Source organism: Chiloscyllium punctatum, chromosome 22 (genome assembly GCF_047496795.1).
Source record: "Chiloscyllium punctatum isolate Juve2018m chromosome 22, sChiPun1.3, whole genome shotgun sequence".
Lineage (NCBI taxonomy): Eukaryota > Metazoa > Chordata > Chondrichthyes > Orectolobiformes > Hemiscylliidae > Chiloscyllium > Chiloscyllium punctatum.
Genome location: NC_092760.1, coordinates 19,655,353 through 19,680,765, shown reverse-complemented (window position 1 = coordinate 19,680,765; position 25,413 = coordinate 19,655,353). Strand labels below are relative to the sequence as shown.

At 51.5% G+C, this 25,413-nt stretch overlaps 1 protein-coding gene across 1 annotated transcript in view; it reads right to left on the bottom strand.

Moving 5' to 3' along the window:
- Positions 1 to 5,884: 5,884 nt before the first annotated feature.
- LOC140493436 (CD151 antigen-like) overlaps positions 5,885 to 25,413 on the bottom strand; it is a 29,747-nt gene continuing 10,218 nt past the window's right edge. Inside the window, exons 2-8 of the mRNA XM_072591873.1 lie at positions 24,536 to 24,637; positions 23,520 to 23,711; positions 18,054 to 18,128; positions 14,600 to 14,704; positions 10,930 to 11,088; positions 8,200 to 8,286; positions 5,885 to 7,335 (exon numbers count right to left, since the gene is read on the bottom strand). Of these exons, the coding sequence (XP_072447974.1) occupies positions 7,273 to 7,335; positions 8,200 to 8,286; positions 10,930 to 11,088; positions 14,600 to 14,704; positions 18,054 to 18,128; positions 23,520 to 23,711; positions 24,536 to 24,619 (765 nt within the window). The 5' untranslated portion in view covers positions 24,620 to 24,637 and the 3' untranslated portion in view covers positions 5,885 to 7,272. The remainder of the gene's footprint in view (positions 7,336 to 8,199; positions 8,287 to 10,929; positions 11,089 to 14,599; positions 14,705 to 18,053; positions 18,129 to 23,519; positions 23,712 to 24,535; positions 24,638 to 25,413) is intronic.

Genomic DNA, 25,413 nt, shown 5'->3' with positions numbered 1-25,413 from the left:
CTGTGTTTTCTGTGGAATTAGACTGCTGTGTTGTTGGCCTGTGTTTTCTGTGGAATTAGACTGCTGTGTTGTTGGCCTGTGTTTGTTGTGTATTTAGGCTGATGTGCTGTTTGCCTTTTTTTGGTGTGTATTTCGACTGCTGTGTTTTTGGCCTGTGTTTGTTGTGTATTAAGACTGCTGTTTTGTTGGCCTGCGTTTGTTGTGTATTTAGACTGTCGTGTTGTTGGCCTGTGTTTGTTGTGTATTTAGACTGCTGTGTTGTTGGCATGTGTTTGTTGTGTATTTAGACTGCTGTGTTGTTGGTTCGTGTTTGTTGTGTATTTAGACTGCTGTGTTCTTGGCATGTGTTTGTTGTGTATTTAGACTGCTGTGCTGTTGGCCTGTGTCTCTATTGTATTATGACAGCTGTGTTGTTCGCCTGTGTTTGTTGTGTATTTAGACTGCTGTGTTGTTTGCCTGTGTTTTCTCTGTAATTAGACTGCTGTGTTGTTGGCCTGTGTTTGCTGTGTATTTAGACTGCTGTGTTGTTGGCCTGTGTTTGTTGTGCAATTAGACTGCTGTGTTGTTGGCCTGTGTTTGTTGTGTAGTTAGACTGCTGTGGTATTGTCCTGTGTTTGTTGTGGATTTAGGCTGCTGTGCTGTTTGCCTTTGTTTGCTGTGTATGTAGACTGCTGTGTTGTTGGCCTGTGTCTGCTGTGTATTTAGACTGCTGTGTTGTGGCATATGTTTGTTGTGTATTTAGACTGATGTGTTGTTGGCCTGTGTTTGTTGTGTATTAAGACTGCTGTGATGTCGGCCTGTGTTTGTTGTGTATTTAGACTGCTGTATTGTTTGCCTGTGTTTTCTGTGCAATTAGAATACTGTGTTGTTGGCCTGTGTTTACTGTGTATTTAGACTGCTGTGTTGTTGGCCTGTGTTTGTTGTATATTTAGACTGCAGTGTTGTTGGACTGTGTTTGCTGTGTTTTTATACTGCTGTGCTGTTGTCCTGTGTTTGCTGTGTATTTAGACTGCTGTGTTGTTGGCCTATGTTTGCTGTGTATTTAGACTGCTCTGTTGTTGGCCTGTGTTTGTTGCATATTTAGACTGCTGTGTTGTTGGCCTGTGTTTGTTGTGTATTCAGACTGCTGTGCTGTTGGCCTGTGTTTGTTGTGTATTCAGACTGCTGTGCTGTTGGCCTGTGTTTGTTGTGTATTTTGACGGCTGTGTTGTTGGCCTGTGTTTGTTGTGTATTTAGGCTGACGTGTTGTTGTCCTGTGTTTGTTATGTATTTAGACTGCTGTGTTGTTGGCATGTGTTTGTTGTGTATTTAGACTGCTGTGTTGTTGGTTCGTGTTTGTTGTGTATTTAGACTGCTGTGTTGTTGGCATGTGTTTGTTGTGTATTTAGTCTGCTGTGTTGTTGGCCTGTGTTTGTTGTGTAAACAGATTCTGCTGGGTTGGTGTAGTGTCTGAGTTCGGTATGAGTGGACTCAGCTGTGTGTGTGACTGTTACTGCGTAATGAGACGGCTGTCTGGGCGAATTGGTTCGGTCCAACATTTCTGCATGTCAATTTGAACCTCACCAAGGACCATGTCTGTGAATAATGCGAGCAGTTTGCGATGAGAGAACTTTGCTGACATTTTGGAGTCAGGCCTGTTCTCAGTGTGAAAGACAAAGAGATCACAGAGGACAGAGCTTCCACCCAGGGTAGGAAGGAACCTGCCTGGAATCCAGTGGCAGCAGAGAAGCAGAGCTAACCATCACCCAATCCACTGGAGGTACAAGTCAGATCTTCAGTCCAGGAGGGGAGGGTCTCCATTGGAAACAACCCATAAACACAGATTTGTGAGAAGTCAGCCGTGAACCATTACGTTGGCAGAAATCCCCAATCTACAATTCCCCTGATCAATCTGCAAGTGCTCCGAACCTGTGACATTATGAGGTGAACACTTACAATACTGTATACAGTTCTGGTCACCACACTACCAGGAGGATGTGGATGCTCGGGAGTAAGGTTGTTGTCCGGTGTGAGGGATTTGTAAGCAATGAAGAAAAGTTGGATCGACTGGGTTTGTTTTCACTGGAATGCAGGGTGACCTGATAGAAGTTTATCAGATTACAGGGAGTTAGGTAGGGGTAGATGTAGATGTAGATGTAGATGTAGATGTAGGGGTATGGGTGGGTTACGCTTCGGCGGGGCGGTGTGGACTTGTTGGGCCGAAGGGCCTGTTTCCACACTGTAAGTAATCTAATCTAATCTAATCTAATCTAATCTAATTTAACAACCCTTGGATAAGCACTTGGATCATGATGGGATAGTGTAGGGGGAACGAGCTGTGAAGAGGTTGGCACAACATTGAGGGCCGAAGGGACTGTTCTGTGCTATATTGGTCTATGTTCTATTGTGAAGAGCGGAGATAGAGTGGAAAGTATGAGGCTTTTCTTTTTCCCAGGGTGGAGGGGTCAATTAATAGGGGACACAGGTTCAAGGTGCGAGGCGGGAGGGGAGTTTAAAAGTGATATGTGAGGCAGGTTTTTCAGACAAAGGGTGGTGAATGCCTAGAACACGCAGCCAAAGGAGGTGATTCAGGAAGCAAATACATGAATAGGAAGGGAAGAGGGATACGGATCCTGTAAGTGAAGACAGGTTTTGTACGGAAGGGCACAGAACGCCTGTGGGCAGCATCGGCTTGGAGGGCCGATGGACCTCTTCCTGTGCTGTACTGTTCTTTATTCTTGGTTCCAGTGAGGAACTTCCTCAATAGAGAAACTGGTGGAGACATTCCAGGGAATATTTCCAACTCTGATGGATTTCATCTTAGTCCAATGAAATTGCGGATGAGCTGGTGACACATTTCCAAATGTTGCTAGATTCTAGAAGGTTCCATCTGACTGGAAAGTGGCAACGATAACCCCTCTATTCCAGAAGGAGGGAGAGGAAGGTATCAAAAGCTGGAGAGCAGTTGGCTGGACATCCGTCATGGGCGACCGTGCTAGACTCCCTTATTGCTACAGATTTGGAAACCTCAAGAGAACCGGGAAACATCGGCACGGTTTTGTGAAAGGGGAGTAACGTCGAGCCCCAACGTGTTGTGAGTTCTTTGAGAGAGGCCACAAACTCTGTGGATAAGGGCCAGCCCAAAGGCAGAGTGCACTTTGATTTCGAAAAGGCATTCACATTAAAAATGATTGTACGAAGTATAACAGTTCAGGATGTAAGGGATCATATATTATGATGTGTAGACTAGTTGGTGGGCATACACCAGGGAGTGGTGTGCAGATATAGGCCTTTGTCGGATTGGCAGGGAGCACCCAAGTCCCACACCACATGCAGCTTTTACAGTTTGTATCAATGACATAGATAAGGGGATTGGGGACTTAGGGAGTGCAGTGGTACTGTCCTTACTTCTGAGCTAGGAGGCCTTGGTTCAAGTCCCACCTGCTCCACAGATGTGTTATAATATCTCTGAACAGGTTGATGAGAATTTGTATCCTCTTTAGCAACAGGCAAGGTGCAGTAAGGCTGGAGAACAGCTAAAGTTGTCCCTTTGTTTAAGAAGGGCAACAGGGATAATCCAGGAGATTACAGGCCAGTGAGCCTTACATCAGTGGTAGGAAACTTACTGGAGAAGATTCTTAGGGACAGGATTCACTCGCATTTGGAAAAGAATGAACTTATTAGGGATAGTCAGTATGGTTTTGTGAAGTCTCTCAAATTTTGAGTTTTTCGATGCAAGTGATGAAGACGATCGATGAGGGTAGGGCAGTGGATGTTATCCACATGGACTTTATATTTGATAAGGTCCTTTATGGTAGGCTGCTCCAGAAGATGGTGAATTAGCAAGTTGAATACAAAATTGGCTTGGTCACAGAAGAGAGGGTAGTTGCGGAAGGGTACTTTTCTGACAGGAAGTCTGTGACCACTGGTGTTCCACAAGGGACAGTGATTTGCGTTTTTAAACAAATGATTTGGATAAAAATGCAGGGAGTCTGACTAATAGGTTTACAGACAACACAGAAATGGGTGGAGTTGTGACAAGGGAGGAAGGTTGCCAAAGGATGCAGTAGGATAAATATTAGTTGGAAAGTTGGTGGAGAAATGGCAGATGGAGTTTAATCTGGACAAGTGTGAGGTGATGCATTTTAGCAGGTCAAATGCAAGCGGAAAGTATACAGTAAATGAGAGGGAGCATTCATTTACACAGGGATCTTGGGGTACAAGGACACAGCTCCTTGAAAGTGACGCCACAAGTTGGTAAAGATGGCACACGTCATGCTTGCCTTCATTAGCGAGGGTATTGATTATAAACGTTGGGAATTTGCTGCAGCTGTATAAACTTTAGCGAGGCCACATTTCCAAGAGCTGCAGTCCTGGTTACCACACGAAAAGATGGACGTACAGGCCTTGGAGAGGGTGTTAGAGGCATTAACCAGGATACTGCCACGGATTGGAGTGTGTTAGCTACAAGGAGAGGTCGGTCAAACCCAGATTGTTACTGTTAGAGTGTCGGAGCTGAGGGATGACCTGCCAGAAGCACATAATAAGACATGTGGATATTCTGGGTCTCTGTCCCAGGATGGAAATGTTCAATTCGATGGAGGGGTGGGGTGTAGGTTTAAGATGAAAGGGGTGTACGAGACAGAGGGTGGTAGGTGCCTGGAATGTGCTGTCAGTGGGGTGGTACAAGCAGATACAACGTCAATGTTTAAGAGGCATTTAGACAGACAAACAGGCAGGGAATAGAGGGATGTGGAGAATGTGCAAGAACGGTATCATGGTCAGCACATCCACGGTGGGCCGAATGGCCTGTCCCTGTGCTGCACTGGTCACTATTTAAAATGTCGAGCTGAGGAGAGTGAAGGGATAGTGCCACAAAGATCGACAGGGAAATATGTTGTGAAGAGGAGATTGCAGACAAGTCGTAGGGATGGACAGATGGACGATAATGTGGGGAGGTGCATGTGATATTGTTCACTCGAGCAGACAGAATAAACAAAAAAAGGCAAAGCAATACTTAAACAGACAACAATCGCAGGACACTGAGGTTTGGAGAGTTTTAGGCTTTTTTAAAAAAAAGTGCAGGAGTCACAAATAAAGTCAGTGTGTAGGTACAACAGGAAATTATGAAGGTTTATAGGACGGTTGAACATTAAAAAATGTCTCCTCTTATGGTTGCGGGGGGGGGGCAAGCCCAGAACCCGAGGGGTCACTCTTTTTTAACAGAAGAATGTTTCTCGGAGGGTTCAGATACTTTCGAACTCACTCCCTCAAAAGGGGTGGGGGAGGAAGGCAAAAATGGGGTTCATTAAACATTTGCTTTGGGGGCGCAGCAGTGGGAGTAAATGAACTCCTTTGCCTGACAAGAATCTCGGAAAACCAGGCCTGACGGGGAGTTTATGACCTATTCCAGTCTGACAAATATGTCTGGATGTTTCCAGCTTCTATCTTGAACGACTACTGAACAATTATGGCTTTTTGGTCTTTTCCAAAAGCAATTTTAAGCACACATTGCCTGTTTTGTAATCATTTGCTTCATACCTGCGTGCTTTGTAGCAATGACATAAGGGGATCGAGAAATAGTTATTTCATGAGGAAAAATAAAACCGAGTTTGGTGTTTGTTTTGCTGTCTTTCACGGCACTCCCGGGATTGGGGAATGGCAGATAGAGCCTGCCTGGTGTTTGCCGGTTTTTTTTGTGTAATGGGTGTTTCGGTGAGTGTGTGGTGATTCTCAATGACCAAGCACAAGGGATTGTGGGGAGTATGCCTAAGGGAAGGCTGTGGAGGATTTTGAGGTGAGTGAAGGTTTTCCGTGTGGGGGCCCTTGGCAGAATGTATGTTTTATTGCTCAGAACTGTGGCGTGTTAGTGAGCTTTTGTGCTATATCTCACAAGAACAGAGTCTGGTGTTAGACTGGTTTTATTTGTACAGTAAATATAAAAATACAGCGTGGTAGAACTCCCCGACTGTGATCAGCGACAGCTAGACATATAACAGAAGGTTAGAGAGAAGGAGCAGAGACCCCCATAGATCGTGGGCACACACTCTGCTCCACAGCACCTGAAACACGCAGAGACTGGCACATCACTTGTCCACACACAATTGAGACAGGCATAGAGCCAGCAGAGTTTAGTCACCATTTTAAATGTTAAATGTTTGGTTAACGGTCTGTCCCACCATGTTCCCCTCCCTCCCTGCAGAGTGTGGGTGACATTGAGCGGGCCCCAGCGCTGACCTGTGACTTGGGACTGTGTTCACCTCGAGAAGGCCAGGACTCCTGAGCAATACACGTTCATCGTCCTCCCTCTCACAGCAGGGGTGCGGGGAGTGTGGATGTGGCCCCACTGTCCTGGACAGGGTGTGTACCAGTCAGGTGGCTTGGGGTCAGGGGGAAGAGGCCCCGCAGCTCAGTCTCCCAGGGGGAGGGGGTGGCAGTGCCCAGTGCCCAGGAGAAGAGGGGGGAGGAGGACCGTCTGTGCCCAGGTAGAGGAGGTGGGGTGTCAGTACCTAGGGTGGTACCTGTCCTTAGAAGGGGACAGAGGTGCCTGTACCCAGGGGGGGGGAGGGGAAGGTGGGGGTGTCTGTGTCTGGAGGGAGGGAGCAGGGAGTGAGGGGCACACTGGGGCCCAGGGAATGGGCAGGGGTGGATGGGGCGGCGGGGATGTGGGTGTCAGGGGTCTGTGAAATCAGGCCAAAGTGACCCAAGGAGAATGGGCATCCCCATTGGTACGGAATGCCGCTACCCGTACCTGACAGAGGGGTGTGAGGGCGTGAGGGCGTGACATGGTATATACCCAGCAGCCAATCTCTCTCTCTCTCTTCCCCCCCCACCCCACCCCCCACTGCATTCTTCCCTTTCTCCCCCTCTCTGCCTCCATCATTCCCCTCAGAGGGCATGGGAGGTGAGAGAATGGAGGGGCAGATTCACCTTCCTGTGACATTATAATGTACAACCAGCGGGGAACTCCGCCAGGACAGTCAGTCATCAAAGGCCCACGGTCTCCATGGTGACATGCCCCAAAGGTCACTCCTGAGGGTCACAGTGTCAGAGCTCAACACAGGGGCATGGAGTACTGCTGGGGGTAGATAGGGGGAATGTCCCAGAGAGGGGCAGTGGGACTGCGGAATGGGGGGGGTGGGGGAACATCCCAGGCTGGGGGAGGGGAGGCGGCCGTGGGGCTGCTGGGGGAGAGTCTTTCTAAGGCCTCTGGTGTCACATCCTGTTGGGGAGCAGGGGAACAGGAATGGTGAGATGGGAATGCTGACAGGAAGCTGTCGATAAGTCCCAGCTCTAATAGGGAGTGTCCGCTTTCAGGTTCCTGTACAGGCAGCAGGTGAAAATCATTCCGAAGATCTGCAAAGATCAGAATGTGGTGTCAGTCATACCCAGTCTCCGTGTTCACCGTATCTTCACACCCCCCACTACCCCACACTCCATCCCTCCCTCCCTCCCTCCAATGGCATAGGGAGCTCCACGTTGGGACCATAACTGCATTGGGACCATACAGGAAATCACACAGAGAACTCCGCACTGGGACCATGGGGAAGATGACACAGAAAGCTCCACACTGGGACCATGGGGGAGATGACACAGAGAGCTCCGCACTGGGACCATGGGGAAGATGACACAGAAAGCTCCACACTGGGACCATGGGGGAGATGACACAGAAAGCTCTGCACTGGGACCATGGGGGAGATCACATAGAAAGCTCCGCACTGACCCATGGGGGAGATGACACAGAGAGCTCCGCACTGGGACCATGGGGAAGATGACACAGAAAGCTCCACACTGGGACCATGGGGGAGATGACACAGAAAGCTCCGCACTGGGACCATGGGGAAGATGACACAGAAAGCTCCGCACTGGGACCATGGGGGAGATGACACAGAGAGCTCCGCACTGGGACCATGGGGGAGATGACACAGAGAGCTCCGCACTGGGACCATGGGGGAGATGACACACAGAGCTCCGCACTGGGACCATGGCGGAGATCACACAAAGAGCTCCGCACTGGGACCATATGGGAAATCACACAAAGAGCTCCGCACTGGGACCATAGGGGAAGACCACGCAAAGAGCTCCATATTGGGACCAACCGGGAGATCACTAGAGAGCTCCACACTGGGACCAGGTGGTATCACGTGATCCTATTGGCTGGAGGAGCAGGCGCGGGGGGATAAATGGGTCTCTGTTGTCTGTGCATAACAGTGCTCCTACCTGGACACAGGCGATTCCTATTCCCACTGCTCCGATAATCTTCAAGTGGGCCATGATGAAGCCCTCCAGTTTGGTGATACAGCCTCCCTGTAAACAGAGCACATCTCAGATACAGGGAACACACAGCCTTTACACTGGGCTACAGGCCTGACCCCAGGAGAGTGGGCCCCAGGACACATCCCACATTGGTGCCCTGCAGCTGGGGGAAAGACCTCAACAATAGCACTGTCCGAGCTAATACCACTACAATCTGCTGGTTATCTTACAGATACAAGAGTAAAGTGTGTGGAAAGGGGAAAGACGACTTGGAATTCCGAGGGGACCGGATCTGGATCTGGAAAATGTGGGATCTTTACCGACCAGCCCAGTCTCTCCTGAACGGATTAGGATTTGTCTGGGGAGGGTTTAGACAGGGGTCTGGGGGTTATACTATTAACAAGGTGCAGAGAACTAGGTAAGATCGGATCACACCAGAGATAGAGAGGTGGTAGTGTTGGGTGGTGGGGGGGGGAACCAGAGGAAGGTGGTGTTGGGGGGGGGGGCAGAGGGAGGTGGTGTTGGGGGGGAGGGGGGGGGGGTGGGGGGGGTCAGAGGAAATGAAACAATAAAGACTAACCAAGGCTCCTGACAGAACTGAAAGACTCTTTCTCCCCACAGATACTGCCCAGCATTTTCTGCAGTGTCTCTTTTTAAATGTGATGCGTTGTGAGTGTATGTGAAGTGGGGTAAAATGAGCTACAGGTAACACAGGGAAATACAGGATCAGGATGGAACAGAGCTGGGTGAAATACAAGCTGGGCTTGCAGTATTCCTGCTGAAATACTGCCTGGGAAACTCAGGGAAGGTCAGGATATAGATGAAGGAGACTATGCAAGACCAGAGGAGGTGAATGGGGAAAGTTTATTTTGTTACAGCTCAATAACAATGGGGCTACCATCAAACAGTTGGGCACATTCCACACGGCAATGGGCCTGTAGGAAAGATGTACAAAGACATTCCAGAGAGTTACAACAAAAGTGCAACTTTGGCTACTCAAATGCAGCCTGGGATTGTAATAACAGAAAGGTCCGAGAGAGAAAGAATCCTTAGGAATTTGTCACTAGTTCAACAAGGAAGAAGATGGAGTTCTAGAGAATGAAACCCACACCGTCTTGTATGGAAACAGTGATCATAACGTTGTAAGGTTCAGGATAGCCATTGGCCTGGAGCAATCCAGTGGAAGAATGACTAAGGAGAGGGGTCAATGGGTTGGGAATGGATCTGACCCAGAGAAACTGGAATTGTCAGCTGCTTGGTCCATTCTGTCCTGACAGAGGAGATAGTACAGTCAAGGTATGTCCCCATGAGGCGCAAAGACAGTCAGCCAACCTCAAGCTGCCTGTGGAGAATGAGAAGAGATCGAGATGAAGGTGAGATCGAGAAAAGGTACATTTGAGAGATGACAGGTGGATGATACAGTCACAAACCGGGCTGGGTGTAGAAGGTTTGAGGAGAGGAGCATGAATAAACACGTCCGAGAAGCAAAGAGAGAGCGTGAGAAGAGGCCAGCAGCAAACAGGAAGGTAATCTAAATGGTCTGTGTCACCTTGGCAGTAGTAAAAGGGGAGGAGTGAGACCGACACATGGAGCAAACACGGGTTTTACACACTGAGCCAGGGCTCTTGGCCAAGGGGTGAAGTGGAGAGGTTCCAACCACCTTTACTGAGGAAGGTGCTGCTGCCCAAGTCACGGTGAAAGAGAAGGATGTTCAGATCCTCGACTGGGGCTAAAGATCGATTAAGGCAATGTCTGGGACCAGCTGAGAACTATCTCCGGGGACATGGAGTGAAGGCACAGGAAAAACGGTGGAAAAATAGGCCTAAATTTCTGAATTTCCCTTAAACTTGGTCTCTGCAGCTTCTCCCCTTTCCACCCACTCTCCTTTCCTCTCTCTTCACCCCCCCTGCCCCGGGCCCTTCCTATATCCTCCCACTGGCCCTCTCCCCACCCTCGGGCCCTCACCCCACACCCCACTCTCCCCTCCCTCGGCCCACTCCCCACACACCCCTCCCCCCACACCCCCCCCTCCCCACCCTCGGGCCCTCACCCCACACACCCCTCCCCCCACACCCCCCCTCCCCACCCTCGGGCCCTCTCCCCCCACACCCCCCCTCCCCTCCCACGGGCCCTCTCCCCACACACCCCCCTCTCCCCACACCCCGCTCTCCCCACCCTCGGGCCCTCACCCCACATCCACCTCTCCCCTCCCTCAGGCCCTCTCCCCACACCCCGCTCTCCCCTCCCGTGGGCCCTCTCCCCACACTCCCCCCCTCTCCCCTCCCTCGGGCCCTCTCCCCACACCCCGCTCTCCCCTCCCTCGGGACCTCTCCCCACACACCCCCCCTCTCCCCTCCCTCGGGACCTCTCCCCACACACCCCCCTCTCCCCACACCCCCCTCTCCCCTCCCACGGGCCCTCTCCCCACACACCCCCGTCTCCCCTCCCTCGGGACCTCTCCACACACTCCCCCCTCTCCCCTCCCACGGGCCCTCTCCCCACACACCCCCCTCTCCCCTCCCTCGGGACCTCTCCACACACACCCCTCTCTCCCCACACCCCACTCTCCCCTCCCTCGGGCCTTCTCCCCATATCCCCCTCTCCCCTCCCTCAGACCCCCACACCCCACTCCCTCTCCCACCCCTAACCCCCCCCCCCCCACCCCTAACCCCCCCCCCCCCCCCCATCACTCACCTCCACCCGGTAGATGTTGGATGGGTGGTCTCGTTTCCCACACCCTACCGTCATGGTCTTGCAGCAGCTGTCGGGTACAATGCGATCCCCAGACTGTCCCGAGGTCACCCAGTGGCTCTCCTGCCAATCCTTCGAGTTGTTGCTGCCACAGCACCGGAACTGAGGGGGTAACAGTGGGCACAGGGGGGTGAGTTACTGAGGGGGTAATACAGTGGGCACAGGGGGGTGAGTTACTGAGGGGGTAACACAGTGGGCACAGGGGGGTGAGTTACTGAGGGGGGTAACACTGTGGGCACAGGGGGGTGAGTTGCTGAGGGGGTAATACAGTGGGCACAGGGGGGTGAGTTACTGAGGGGGTAACACTGTGGGCACAGGGGGGTGAGTTACTGAGGGGGTGACACAGTGGGCACAGGGGGGTGAGTTACTGAGGGGGTAACACTGTGGGCACAGGGGGTGAGTTACTGAGGGGGTAATACAGTGGGCACAGGGGGGTGAGTTACTGAGGGGGTGACACAGTGGGCACAGGGGGGTGAGTTACTGACGGGGTAACACTGTGGGCACGGGGGGTGTGTTACTGAGGGGGTAACACAGTGGGCACAGGGGGTGAGTTACTGAGGGGGTAATACAGTAGGCACAGGGGGGTGAGTTACTGAGGGGGTAATACAGTGGGCACAGGGGGGTGAGTTACTGACGGGGTAACACAGTGGGCACGGGGGGGTGAGTTGCTGAGGGGGTAATACAGTGGGCACAGGGGGTGAGTTACTGAGGGGGTAATACAGTAGGCACGGGGGGGTGAGTTACTGAGGGGGTAATACAGTAGGCACAGGGGGGTGAGTTACTGACGGGGTAACACAGTGGGCACAGGGGGGTGAGTTACTGAGGGGGTAATACAGTAGGCACAGGGGGGTGAGTTACTGAGGGGGTAATACAGTAGGCACAGGGGGGTGAGTTACTGACGGGGTAACACAGTGGGCACAGGGGGTGAGTTACTGAGGGGGTAATACAGTAGGCACAGGGGGGTGAGTTACTGACGGGGTAACACAGTGGGCACGGGGGGGTGAGTTGCTGAGGGGGTAACACAGTGGGCACATGGGGGTGAGTTACTGAGGGGGGTAACACTGTGGCCACAGGGGGTGAGTTACTGAGGGGGTAATACAGTAGGCACAGGGGGGTGAGTTACTGAGGGGGTAATACAGTAGGCACAGGGGGGTGGGTTACTGACGGGGTAACACAGTGGGCACAGGGGGTGAGTTACTGAGGGGGTAATACAGTAGGCACAGGGGGGTGAGTTACTGATGGGGTAACACAGTGGGCACAGGGGGGTGAGTTGCTGAGGGGGTAACACAGTGGGCACAGGGGGGTGAGTTACTGAGGGGGGTAACACTGTGGGCACAGGGGGGTGAGTTACTGAGGGGGTAATACAGTAGGCACAGGGGGGTGAGTTACTGAGGGGGTAATACAGTGGGCACAGGGGGGTGAGTTACTGAGGGGGTAATACAGTGGGCACAGGGGGGTGAGTTACTGAGGGGATAATACAGTGGGCACAGGAGGGTGAGTTACTGAGGGGGTAACACTGTGGGCACAGGGGGTGTGTTACTGAGGGGGGTAACACAGTGGGCACGGGGGGGTGAGTTGCTGAGGGGGTAATACAGTGGGCACAGGGGGTGAGTTACTGAGGGGATAATACAGTGGGCACAGGGGGGGTGAGTTACTGAGTGGGTAACACTGTGGGCACAGGGGGGTGAGTTACTGAGGGGGGTAACACAGTGGGCACGGGGGGTGTGTTACTGAGGGGGGTAACACAGTGGGCACGGGGGGTGTGTTACTGAGGGGGGTAACACTGTGGGCACAGGGGGTGTGTTACTGAGGGGGGTAACACAGTGGGCACGGGGGGTAACACTGTGGGCACAGGGGGTGTGTTACTGAGGGGGGTAACACAGTGGGCACGGGGGGGGTGAGTTGCTGAGGGGGTAATACAGTGGGCACAGGGGGGTGAGTTACTGAGGGGGTAACACTGTGGGCACAGGGGGGTTAGTTACTGAGGGGGGTAACACAGTGGGCACGGGGTGTGAGTTACTGAGGGCACTGCCCTCCCAGCACAGGAGATGTACCCAGTGACAGTCTGCTCCCCACCCACGTGCTGTCACCAGCCTGTCACTCAGAGAAATAGTTGATTCCACCTCCCTCTCTTTCAAATAACTATTTAACCACAATGCCCCCCCCCTCCCCATTCACCACTCCCCCCATACCCCGATCTCTTATTAAACTCGTCTACCTGTTTCCCACCCTTTCTCTGTCTCTCTGCTAACCAGTTTATCCATTCCCAAGGCCTCTCTCCGCTAACCAGTATCACCCACTCCCCTTCTCTCCAACAACGACTTTAACCATTTCCTATCTCTTAAATAAAATGATTTTACTTTCCTTACTCTTCCCTTTGTTTAATCATTCACCAACTGTCTCAATAACTGGTTTAATAATTCCACTAGCCCCTCTCTCAAATAACTACAAATAATACACCACTCTCTCCGATAGCTAGTTTAACTGTACCCCTTCCCCTCTAAGATAACTACTTAAACTGTGTCCCACACCCTCTCTCTCAGAAAACTAGTTAAATCAGTCCTATTCGCTCTCTTGTAGACAACTAATTTAACAGGGTCCTACACCCTCTCTTTCACAAGTAACTGTTTTAACTGTCCCCTCTCTCGCTCAGATACCGAGTTTAACATTCACCAGCCCCTCCCTCTCCAGTAAGGAGTTTAAATTTCTTCGTTCTTCTCTCTCTGATGACATGTTTAACAGTTACCCCAACTCCCTCAGATAACCGATTTAAACGCTGCCCATATCTCTCGCTCAGATAACTAGTTTAACCATCTTTTCTCAATTATTTTCTCTCAGATTTCATTTTAATCATTTCCCACCCTCTCTTGCTCAGAAAATTAGTTTAACTATTCCCTAACTCACGGATAACTAGTTTAACTATTCTTCCACTCCTTCCCTTCCTCTCAGATAGCTTGAGTAACTATGTCCCCACTGTATCTCTCTCAGATAACTAGTTTATCCAACTCCACTCTTAAAACTAATTTAACCAATTCACAGCTCTCTCAGATAACCAGTACAACCATTCACTATTTCCTCGCTCAGATAATTAGATTAGCCATTCCCATCTGCCCATTCTCTCAGATAACTAGTTTAACTGTTCTCCATCACCTCTCTCTCTCGGGTAATTAGATTAAGCTTTACCCCAACACCTCTCTCAGATAACTAATTTCACCATCTCCCATCTCCACCCTCTTAGATAATTAGTTTATCTGCTCACCATGACCTCTCACTCAGATAACTAGTTTAACCATCTGCTCCTCCCTCACTCTGATAATTATTTAACTCATGCCCAATGCTCTCACTCTCAATTTAACCATTTATCATCTCTTTCTAACTAGGTTAGTTTCCACTTCTCCCTCATAACCTTTTTAATCGTTACCCACCACTTATGTAGATAACCAGCTTAACTATTGCACATCACATGTCACCTGTGTGTGTGTTGTGGTCTCTCTCACTCTCTCTGCCCACTGTGTTCACCACCTCCCACCCCTCTCCACAATACGCCTGCTCTCTCTCTCTCTCTCCCCCCCTGGGCTCTGTCAGTCCCCCTCTCTGTCAGATACGAACTCACTTCTTGCTGCAGTTTGTCGACTGCCTTGGTGATATGGAGCTGGTCTGGCATCCTGTACTTCTCTATCATTGTCACTCGCAGATTGGTCTTCAGATCATCGCTCAGCTGTAACAGAGCACAGACAGGGTCAGCCACAGACACTTAGCGAGGGAGAGAGAGAGACATACACACAAGAGGGAGTGATAGAGACGCAAAGAGAAAGAGGTGAGGGAGAAAATGACACTGCCAGAGAGAGGAAAATTATTTTATTGGTTAGTGCAATTCCAGGCTCTGACACTGGGTGTCAGTGTGGGACACAGAGTTGCAGTTCCTGACTCAGACACTGGGTGTCAGTGTGGGACACAGAGTTGCAGTTCCTGACTCGGACACTGGATGTCAGTGTGGGACACAGAGCTGCAATTCCAGGCTCTGACACTGGGTGTCAGTGTGGGACACAGAGTTGCAGTTCCTGACTCGGACACTGGGTGTCAGTGTGAGACAAAACGCTGCAGTTCCTGACTCGGACACTGGGTGTCAGTGTGGGACACAGAGCTGCAGTTCCTGACTCGGACACTGGGTGTCAGTGTGAGACAAAACGCTGCAGTTCCTGACTCGGACACTGGGTGTCAGTGTGAGACAAAACGCTGCAGTTCCTGACTCGAACACTGGGTGTCAGTGTGAGACACAGAGTTGCAGTTCCTGACTCGGACACTGGGTGTCAGTGTGGGATACAGAGCTGCAGTTCCTGACTCGGACACTGGGTGTCAGTGTGGGACACAGAGCTGCAGTTCCTGACTCGGACACTGGGTGTCAGTGTGGGACACAGCTGCAGTTCCTGACTCGGACACTGGGTGTCAGTGTGGGACACAGCTGCAGTTCCTGACTCGGACACTGGGTGTCAGTGTGGGACACAGCTGCAGTTCTTGACTCGGACACTGGGTGGAGCAGTGTTTGTGAACTTTGTTCCATTTTTATAAACATTGTTTTGGCTTTGGCCTCCAGATTTTTGTCATTGAGGAGAAAGTGCAAGAGTAACTGGATGGCAATCTGCAGAATTCACCCACTGGGTGCCAAGTGCTTAGTGGGCAGGGGACAGGAATTAATGGATTGATCTCCCAGTGAAATGTGAACTCAGTTTTACTCAGAGGGTGTGCTGCTGAATTCTCCACAAAGAATTCTCCCCCTCATTGAATGACTATCGACAGGTTCTCAGGAGCACTGTAATGAGATCAAAAGGACAGCGGAAATCTAAAAATGGGCAGAAGAAATACAAGAAATAGGTTAGCAAAGACAATGTCCTCTCAATGCATTTGCAGAACCCAGAAGCACAAAGTGTGAGACACAGAGTATTGGTATTTCGTGTCCAAACAGCAAGTCATCACATAAAGACAGATAGTACAGCTCCAATCCTAAACAAGAACTTGGTGTCTGTCTTCATTTGGGTAAACAGTCAGTATTATGGGAAAGGAGGAGGCAGGAAACTTAAAGCACATAAATGGAACGACATTGGCAATTAATAAACTTCAAATTAGAAGAATCAAAACCGTTCACCCACAATGTTGTCAGGGAAGGAATTCCAGGATTTTGACGCAGGGACAGTGAAGGAATGGTTTAGTCAGGATAGTGAGTGACTTGGAGGGGAACCTGCAAGGGGTGGGTGTTCCCATGTATCTGCTGTCCTTGTCCTTCTCGATGAGAGTGATCGTGGGTCTGGAAGGTGCTGTCTGAGGATCTTTGGTGAATTCCTGCAGCACATCCTGTAGACAGTAACACTGCTGCAACTAAACATTGGTGCTTGTTGGAGTGGGTGTTCGCGGATGTGGTGTCTATTAAGAGGTGGCTTTGTCCCTGGGTGGCGTCAAAACTTCTTGAGTGTTGTTGGAGCTGCCCCCATCCAGGGAAGTGGGAATATTCCATCACATTCCTGACTTGTGCCTTGTCGATGATGGACAGGCTTTGGGGAGTCAGGAGGTGAGTTACTCACTGCAGCATTCCCAGCCTCTGACCCATTCACTGAATTTATGTGGCTAATCTAGTTGAGTTTCTGGTCAGTGGTCGACCCCAGGATGTTGACAGTGATGACTGACATCCAACAGCTACGACCACCTTCCTATCTGTCAGGTATGACTCTAACCCCCGGAGAGTGTGCCCCCTAATACCCGTTGATTCCAGTTTTGCTCGGGCTCCTTGATACCACACCTGGGCGAACCCAGCCTTGATCCCAAGGGCTGTCACTCTCACCTCACCCTCTGGAATTCAGCTCTTTTGTCCACGTTTGAACTAAGGCTGTAATGAGGTCAGGAGCTGAGTGGCCCTAGCGGAACCCAAACCAGGGCATCACTGAGCAGGTGCTGCGTGATAGCACTGTTGATGACACCGCACAACACCTCTGGGTCAGTCTGTCCTGCCAGTGAGACAGGACATATCCAGGGATGGTGAAAGTGGTGTCTGGGACATTTTCTCGAAGGTGTGATTCCGTGAGTATGACTAGGTCAGGCTGTTGCTTGACTAGTCTGTGGGACAGCTTTCCCAATTTGGGCACTAGCCTCCAGATGTTAGTGAAGAGGATTGTGCAAGGTTTACAAAGCTCTTTCTGCTGTTGCTGCGTCCGGTGCCCAGGTCAATGTCAGGTGGGATCATTCTGTCTTGACATTCTCAGGAGCAGCTCATGTGAAGAGCGACATTTCGGTAGGAACGGGGATGTGAGCATAGGAACTAAAGAGTGGTTTTGAGGGAGGAGAGGGAGCTGGAGATTCCCATCCGTTAGATGGCAGCGGGATCAGGATCTGGAAGACTTCTTGGAAACAGATACATGGGAGAACTGGCTTTTCCAAGGAGACGATAGGAAGCTGCTGGAAGATTTCCACTCCAGTTAGCAGGTTGAGAGGCAGAGAGGCTGCAGGAGAGGTGGATCCAGACTGGGAAAAGGGGGAAGAGGGTAGTAGTACACTCCACTCCTGGGAGCTGGGAGATCGGAGTCGGTTGCACTAGTGTCAAGTCACCTCATCACCTGATGAAGGAGCGACTCTCCGAAAGCTAGTGCTTCCAATTAAACCTGTTGGACTATAACCTGGTGCTGTGTGATTTTTAACTTTGTCCACCCCAGTCCAACACCGACATCTCTGAATCAGCCCAGGTGGAGTAGGGAGCAGTGAACAGATACTGGAAACAGTGACACCCTCTGTATAGATTACTCAGTCAGGCATCAATCATACAGCTCCCTGACCGACAGATACAACAAATCAACCACACACCTTACCGGGGGGTGGGGGGGGGGAAATCAATCAATCAGCCCTTTCCGAGTCACACCCATCTAGTCACCATCAAACCGGCCCAGCTGAAGTCTGGGCGATAAGTTATCCGAGGACTCAAATCTCTGCCTCGGGAGACCAGCAACTCCCTCCCTCAGACCCCAGTCAGCCCCACCCTGAGGGGCTTCCCAATGTGGGGTGGGGTCTCCCAGAGTGCAGCTTACCTGTTGGTAGTAAACGTAGGCCAGAATTCCCGCCAGGATCTCCAGAACAAAGATAAAGAGCAGCAAGCAAAAATACTGGGGGGAGGAAGAGAGGGAAAACAACAACAGATTTTAGTTCAGCTCAAACACAGAGGCCCAGATCAACATCACACATCAGCCCGAGAGGGTGAGGGTGGACTGGGGGGAGAGGGGTGTGGGAGGAGAGAGAGAGAGAGAATGTGTCAGAGGGAGAAGGGGGGGCGGGGGGGGGAGGAATGTGTGTGAGAGAGGGAGAGAGTGAACCCTGAGATATAGGGACAGGGAAAGCCCCTCTGTGGGATTGGCCAGAAGCTGGGATTTCTGATCGGATATGGGCTGCAGGGATGTCTCACTGGAGCAAGGGAAGAGGCCGTGAATATATGAATGAAGAGAGAACAGTGTGAGAGTCGTTTGTCTAACAGCGCGGAGTGAGTATTGTGGGGGACTGACTGAAGCTAAATCCCTCACCTGAGCAGGAGTAATTCCATTCTGTTTAAACAACTCTCTCTTGGAGAGTACAGTGGGAGCAGGTTTACCACTGACTGGCTGTTAGAGGGTTAATATTGGCGACTTGGGGAGGGGCGAGGGGGAACCAGTTTCTCATTCCCCCTCCTCAGGGATTGTCCAGAACCTTCTTCCAGCACATGCTCAACCAACTTCAATATCCTGGGACAGCCCACTGTTTAAAATTCTCGATTGTAGCTTCACCAGGTGACAGAGACACTACAGCGAGAACAACAGGCAGCTGTAACCACGGTAACATACCATCTCGGGGGTTCCTCAAAACACACAGAGGTAGAAAGAGTAAGGGACTGTAACACACTCACACCATCCGGGGGGAGACAGAGAGAAACATAGACAGCAAGATTAATGCAGCAACAGAGAGAGATAGAGAAAAACAAGGGGATTAAGAGAACTTCAGAGACAGAGTGAGTGAGTCAGGGAGAGATAGAGAGAGAGAGAGATAGAGACAGAAAGATAGAGACATAGAGAGAGACAAACAGAGGGATGGAGACAGAGAGAGATATACACACATAACAGAGAAATACTATGCAAGAGAGATTGAGAGGGACAGAGACAAAGATGAATCCTGTCCCAGATTCACATCACCTCGCCATGACAACGCTTTGTAAACTGCAGACTGCACACAGACGTACACACCCAAAAAAAAACCCAAACAAAACTCGCATTCCACAGAGCTGAGTCACTGTTACAGTCGACTGTAACAGACACAGGGCCTGAGCACAATCCCAGTCTCCTGTTACAGACACAGGGCCTGAGCACGATCCCAGTCTCCTGTAACAGACACAGGGCCTGAGCACGATCCCAGTCTCCTGTAACAGACACAGGGCCTGAGCACAATCTCAGTCTCCTGTAACAGACACAGGGCCTGAGCACGATCCCAGTCTACTGTAACAGACACAGGGCCTGAGCACGATACCAGTCTACTGTAACAGACACAGGGCCTGAGCACGATACCAGTCTCCTGTAACAGACACAGGGCCTGAGCACAATCTCAGTCTCCTGTAACAGACACAGGGCCTGAGCACGATCCCAGTCTACTGTAACAGACACAGGGCCTGAGCACGATCCCAGTCTCCTGTAACAGACACAGGGCCTGAGCACGATCCCAGTCTCCTATAACAGACACAGGCCCTGAGCACAATCCCAGTCTCCTAGAACAGACACAGGGCCTGAGCACGATCCCAGTCTACTGTAACAGACACAGGCCCTCAACACAATCCCAGACTCCTGTAACAGACACAGGCCCTGAGCACAATCCCAGTCTCCTGTAACAGACACAGGCCCTGAGCACAATCCCAGTCTCTTCAGCTCTTTGTGGTAGATCTGTTTTATTTTGTGTTTATTTGATTTTAGTAAATCAGTTGCAAATTTTTTCCATAGGCATAGTGATTTCTCTTAAAGCAGTTATTGCGGCCTAGGGTTTAATGAGTTATTTCTCATGTATATTTTTGGTTTTTAGGGCCAAGCTTAGAATATCTGAAGCATTTTTTAAGTCTTAGGGAAATGCCCATCGCTTATAGAGGTTTTGTTGTCTTACTTTGAGTTTTGAGCTATCTGATGAATTCTGAAGAAGGTGGCTACACCGGCCAATGGTTCTGAGAAGGGAAGGGCATAGTGAAACTAGCCTACCTTAGAGTGAAGGGTTAGTACCAGGCCAGTAATGTTGGGATAAAACCCTGAAGAGGTGACGCAAAGCTCAGAGGAAGCTGCCCACAATCTCAATCTATGAACTGAAGTCATGAATAACTTAATGTACTGCAGTGACTTGGAGACAGCAAGGACTGCATCTGCTGGAAGTCAGAGTCAATAGATGTGAAGCTGGAAAAGCACAGCATTTATTGCTCCTGATGCGGTCTCCTCTATATCAGGGAAACCGAATGCAGACACGGGGACTGGTTCGCAGAGCATCTGTGCTCTGCATGCATCAACCAACCTGACTTTCCAGTTGCCATCCATTTTAAGTGCCCCTCCCACTCCCCAGTGACATGTCCATCTTTGGCCTCCTCCAGTGGCAGATTGAGGCCATACATAAAATGGAGGAATAACACCTGATATTTCAACTGGGGAGCTTACAGCACAATGGCATCAATATTGATTTCACCAGCTTCAAAGTTTCTCCACCCCCAGCCTTATCCCATGTCCAGCACCACCATCCCCCTCACCTCCCTGACCTGACCTTACCTGTCTATATTCCTACTCACCTAAACACTCCACCCCTCCCACTGACCAATCACAATAGCCCCCCCCTACCTGCATTACCAGCCCACCCCTCTCCCTCTATCTAGTTCTGGGCTCCCTCCCCCTCCCCCATCCAGATGAAGGGTATCAGTCCAAAGTGCTGACCCCCCTGACCCTCGGATGACGTCTGGCCTGCTGTATTATTCCAGCCTCCCACTGACGTAGCCCACTGCAGTGTTGGGGACAGGGTGAGTGTCCTGTGGGAGTGCTGCTTGTGGGGATTATCCAAAGGTGAGCTTGTGGGTACTTTCCAGAAGCTGCTGCTTTTCCCTTCCATTGATAAAGGAGTGTTTTAGGAGTGACGGGATTATATTTTTACCATGAACCTGTCCTCCAAGTGACATAGTTTGGTTTATCCTATTTTACCTTCACTTCCTTTGTGAATAAACTTCTGATTTCATCTCAGAATAAAATCTGACGCATCGTGCACTGAACTTCCAACGGGAGACCGGTTCGTTTCAACAAAAACACAACACAATCTGATCCATCCAGCCAGTTTCCTATCTGAGATTGGATCTGTTCGTTCAGCCAGGACCAGACCAACAAACTGCAGGGGGCGGGGGTTGCACTTCCTGTCACTGGGAATCCTGCAGTCTCCTACCTTCTCCCTGCACTGTCAGTGTGAGATGTCTCAGCCTGCCTCCTCAGACCGAGCTGGTTGGGAAACGCTGGGAGCTGGTCGGGGAAGGGGGAGCTACCACTGAGCAGGGAGAGATAACCGCACAGTCAGTAACATCCCATGTGGGGTCAGGCTGCTGTACAAACAGGTTACTGTCAGGCAGACAGCAAACACTCTGACCATTTCTGTCACCTCGTCCCCAGGTTAATGGTTCATAAGTGCATTGTAGTCAGTGCAAAACTACCAAGTACTCATGGTGGTCAAAAAACTCATGGACTGTCATCAATAGATTACAATGTACTGTAACTGCAGAGAAACCACAGTGTACAATAACTAATATATTTACATGAGACTCTACAGTGTCCTGTAACAGAGAACCTGGTGGGCAGCAACAAAATGTTTTCTGAGATGACAGTATATAACGAAGAAAATACCATCTACTGTAACCAAGGCTATTGTACCACAGCAGAAACTACAATCTACTGTAACCAAGAAACTAGTGTACACCAACTGAGACTCCAATTACAGCATACAGTAAACATGAAACTACAATATACTGTAGTTGAGAGTGTGGTGCTGGGAAAGCACGGCAGGTCAGGTAGCATCTGAGGAGCAGGAGAATCCATGTTTCAGGCATAAGCCCTTCCTCAGGAATTCCTGACGCCAGCCCTCACTGTCTGCTACAATATACCGTTGTCATAGTAACCATGACCCTCCAGCGTACAGTATTTGACAATCGGCAGGTTGTGTCAATTGAAAATCTGCAGGTAATTGTGAATCGATGGGGTGCGGTGACTGAGAAAATAAGATTTCTCGGGAGATGAGAGTTTACAGTAATTGAGAAATGATGTTTTCAGTGATTGATATTACAGGTACTGTACAATTCCCTGGAGTATAAGGAACTATGGGAAGTGGGAGGAAGTGGGTTAACTGTCGCTAATCCAACAGACAGTGAGTAAAGCAGGAGTCATTAATATCCGGCCTCCACCCAGTAACGGGGCACCAGTAGTAGGCTGTTTCACTGACTCAGTCAATCTGCAGCTCAGTGTGCAGTAATTCTCTCGTTAGTAACGCTGTGTACCCACCAATAATTCCCAGCAATACACCGACGTGTGTTCAAATCCAGCCCCTCATCTCCACAGTTTGTGACCCCCCCCCATTAAAAACAAACTGGTCAGAGTCTACCGGTTTACCTGTCCGACAGTGCTGTACTGTCCCCTTTATGGAAGGAGGGGGTACCCACAGGCAACATGACAGCAGGCTGCCGTGAGGGGGGTGGGGGTTTACACAGAGTGAACACTGAGAGGATGTATCTCTTACAGGGGAAATCGAGAAACTGGGTGGGGGACAGTTTCACAACAACAGCTTTCCCATAAATGTCAGACAAGGAGGAATGACCTCTCAAGGAACCTTAATCTTCGGATCTGTGTCCCACAGTGGGGGGGTTGACCGAGGGGAGGGGGAGGGAGGAGGCTGACCGAGGGGGAGGGGGAAGAGGCTGACCGAGGGGGAGGGGGAAGAGGCTGACCGAGGGGGAGGGGGAGGGGGAGAGGCTGACCGAGGGGAGGGAGGAGGCTGACCGAGGGGAAGGGGGAGAGGCTGACCGAGGGGGAGGGGGAAGAGGCTGACCGAGGGGGAGGGGGAAGAGGCTGACCGAGGGGAAGGGGGAGAGGCTGACCGAGGGGGAGGGGGAGAGGCTGACCAAGGGGGAGGGGGAGAGGGAGAGGCTGACCGAGGGGGAGGGGGAGAGGCTGACCGAGGTGGGTGTTCTGATCAATGGGGTGTCAAGGGCTCAGGGACCTTGTTGGACAGTGGGATTGAAAGCACTTCAGAATGGAATGGGGGAGTCGCGATGAGGGGCTGAATCACATCTTCCTGCTGCTAGTTTGTCTGATTTTATGATAAAATGGCCCCAAAGGATCACCTGACCAGGAAGGTTAGTCAGTGAACAAACAGCATTTCAAATTAGGACAGACCTGTTAGCACAAAGCAGTGAACTCTCTCACACAGACACACACACACAGCCAAGGTGAGGTTAAAGGTTAGAGTGCAGCTTGTTACTCTACCACTCTCAGTAGGCTCCTCCTCTCCTTAAAGGTTGCACAGCAGCCGAGGATCCCAGTCAGCATGACGATGACCCCAGCCACCACCAGGATGTACGCAGTTGCAGCATAGGTACTGGAGGACAGCAGGCTGATATAGTCACTCTTCTCAACCAGGGTCCAAATACCAACCGCCATCACCACACCACCAGCCAGCTACAGGAGAGAACACACAGTGAGGGAGCCCACGAGGGCATGGCTTATAGGGCACGTGGAGTTGCTACTGTTCAGATGCTCCAAGCACAACCGAAATCCCCAGGGAGTCTGGAGCAGGCAGTGAGTTATATCATCGTTAATCCAGCACTAATAACCATAATACAGAGAGAGACTCCACCATTGCCCAGGTACAACACTTACACTCTAACCTCACACTAATGGCTTCCTTCTGCCCCCTCAGCTTCAGTTCACCCACACCACTGGGCCGTTACTAGATACAGAGTAAAGCTCCCTCTACACTGTCCCCCATCAAACATTCCCAGGACAGGGACAGCAAACTCGCCAAATTTAAGGGCAGTTAAATGGTAATTGGATAAATAAATGGATGACGTGGAATAGTGTAGGTTAGATGGCCTTCAGATCTGTTTTGTAGGTCAGCACAACATTGAGGGCCGAAGGGCATGTAGTGTGCTCTATTGTTCAATGTTCTTCCACAGGGTTAGACACAGAGTAAAGATCCCTCTACACTGTCCCCCCCATCAAACATTCCCAGGACAGGGACAGCACAGGGTTAGACACAGAGTAAAGCTCTCTCTACACTGTCTCCCCCCATCAAACACTCCCAGGATAGCCCGTGCCCAGCGTCGGGGTGGGGCCCGTACCCAGTGTTGAACAGATATTAAACAACAACTATCCCATCAGGCAGCCTTCCATCCTGTACCACACACTGTCGCATTTTACACTTTGTGAGCTGTCAGAGTGCAGCCCCCATTCCATCCCAGCCCCACCCTGCTCAGACCAGGACCGTAAACTGTCCGACTTACCCAGAAGAAGAAGTTGAAGATGAACAGCAGGTACTTGAGGCAGATGGTGCCACACGTGTCATGTTTCTCAACGTATTCACCCATTGTCAGTTCCTGTTCACTCTGTGGAGAGGGCAAGAGACATCAGCTCACCGTGTACACACTCAGGCTTATTCCAAACAGAGAGTACAGGGCCCACCCCGACCCCGGGCACAGGGCCCACCCCGACCCCGGGCACAGGGCCCACCCCGACCCCGGGCACAGGGCCCACCCCGACCCCGGGCACAGGGCCCACCCCGACCCCGGGCACGGGCCCCACCCCGACCCCGGGCACAGGGCCCACCCCGACCCCGGGCACAGGGCCCACCCCGACCCCGGGCACAGGGCCCACCCCGACCCCGGGCACAGGGCCCACCCCGACCCCGGGCCCCACCCCGACCCCGGGCACGGGCCCCACCCTGACCCCGGGTAAGGGCCCCACCCCGACCCCGGGTAAGGGCCCCACCCCGACCCCGGGCCCCACCCTGACCCCGGGTAAGGGCCCCACCCCGACCCCGGGTAAGGGCCCCACCCCGACCCCGGGCCCCACCCTGACCCCGGGTAAGGGCCCCACCCCGACCCCGGGTACAGGGCCCACCCCGACCCCGGGCCCCACCCTGACCCCGGGTAAGGGCCCCATCCCGACCCCGGGTACAGGGCCCACCCCGACCCCGGGTACAGGGCCCACCCCGACCCCGGGTACAGGGCCCACCCCGACCCCGGGCACGGACCCCACCCCGACCCCGGGCACGGGCACTACCCCAACCCAAGGTATGGGCCCCAGCCCCACCCTGACCCCGGGTAAGGGCCCCACCCCAACTCCGGGCACCAGCCCCACCCCGACCCCGGGTACAGGCTTC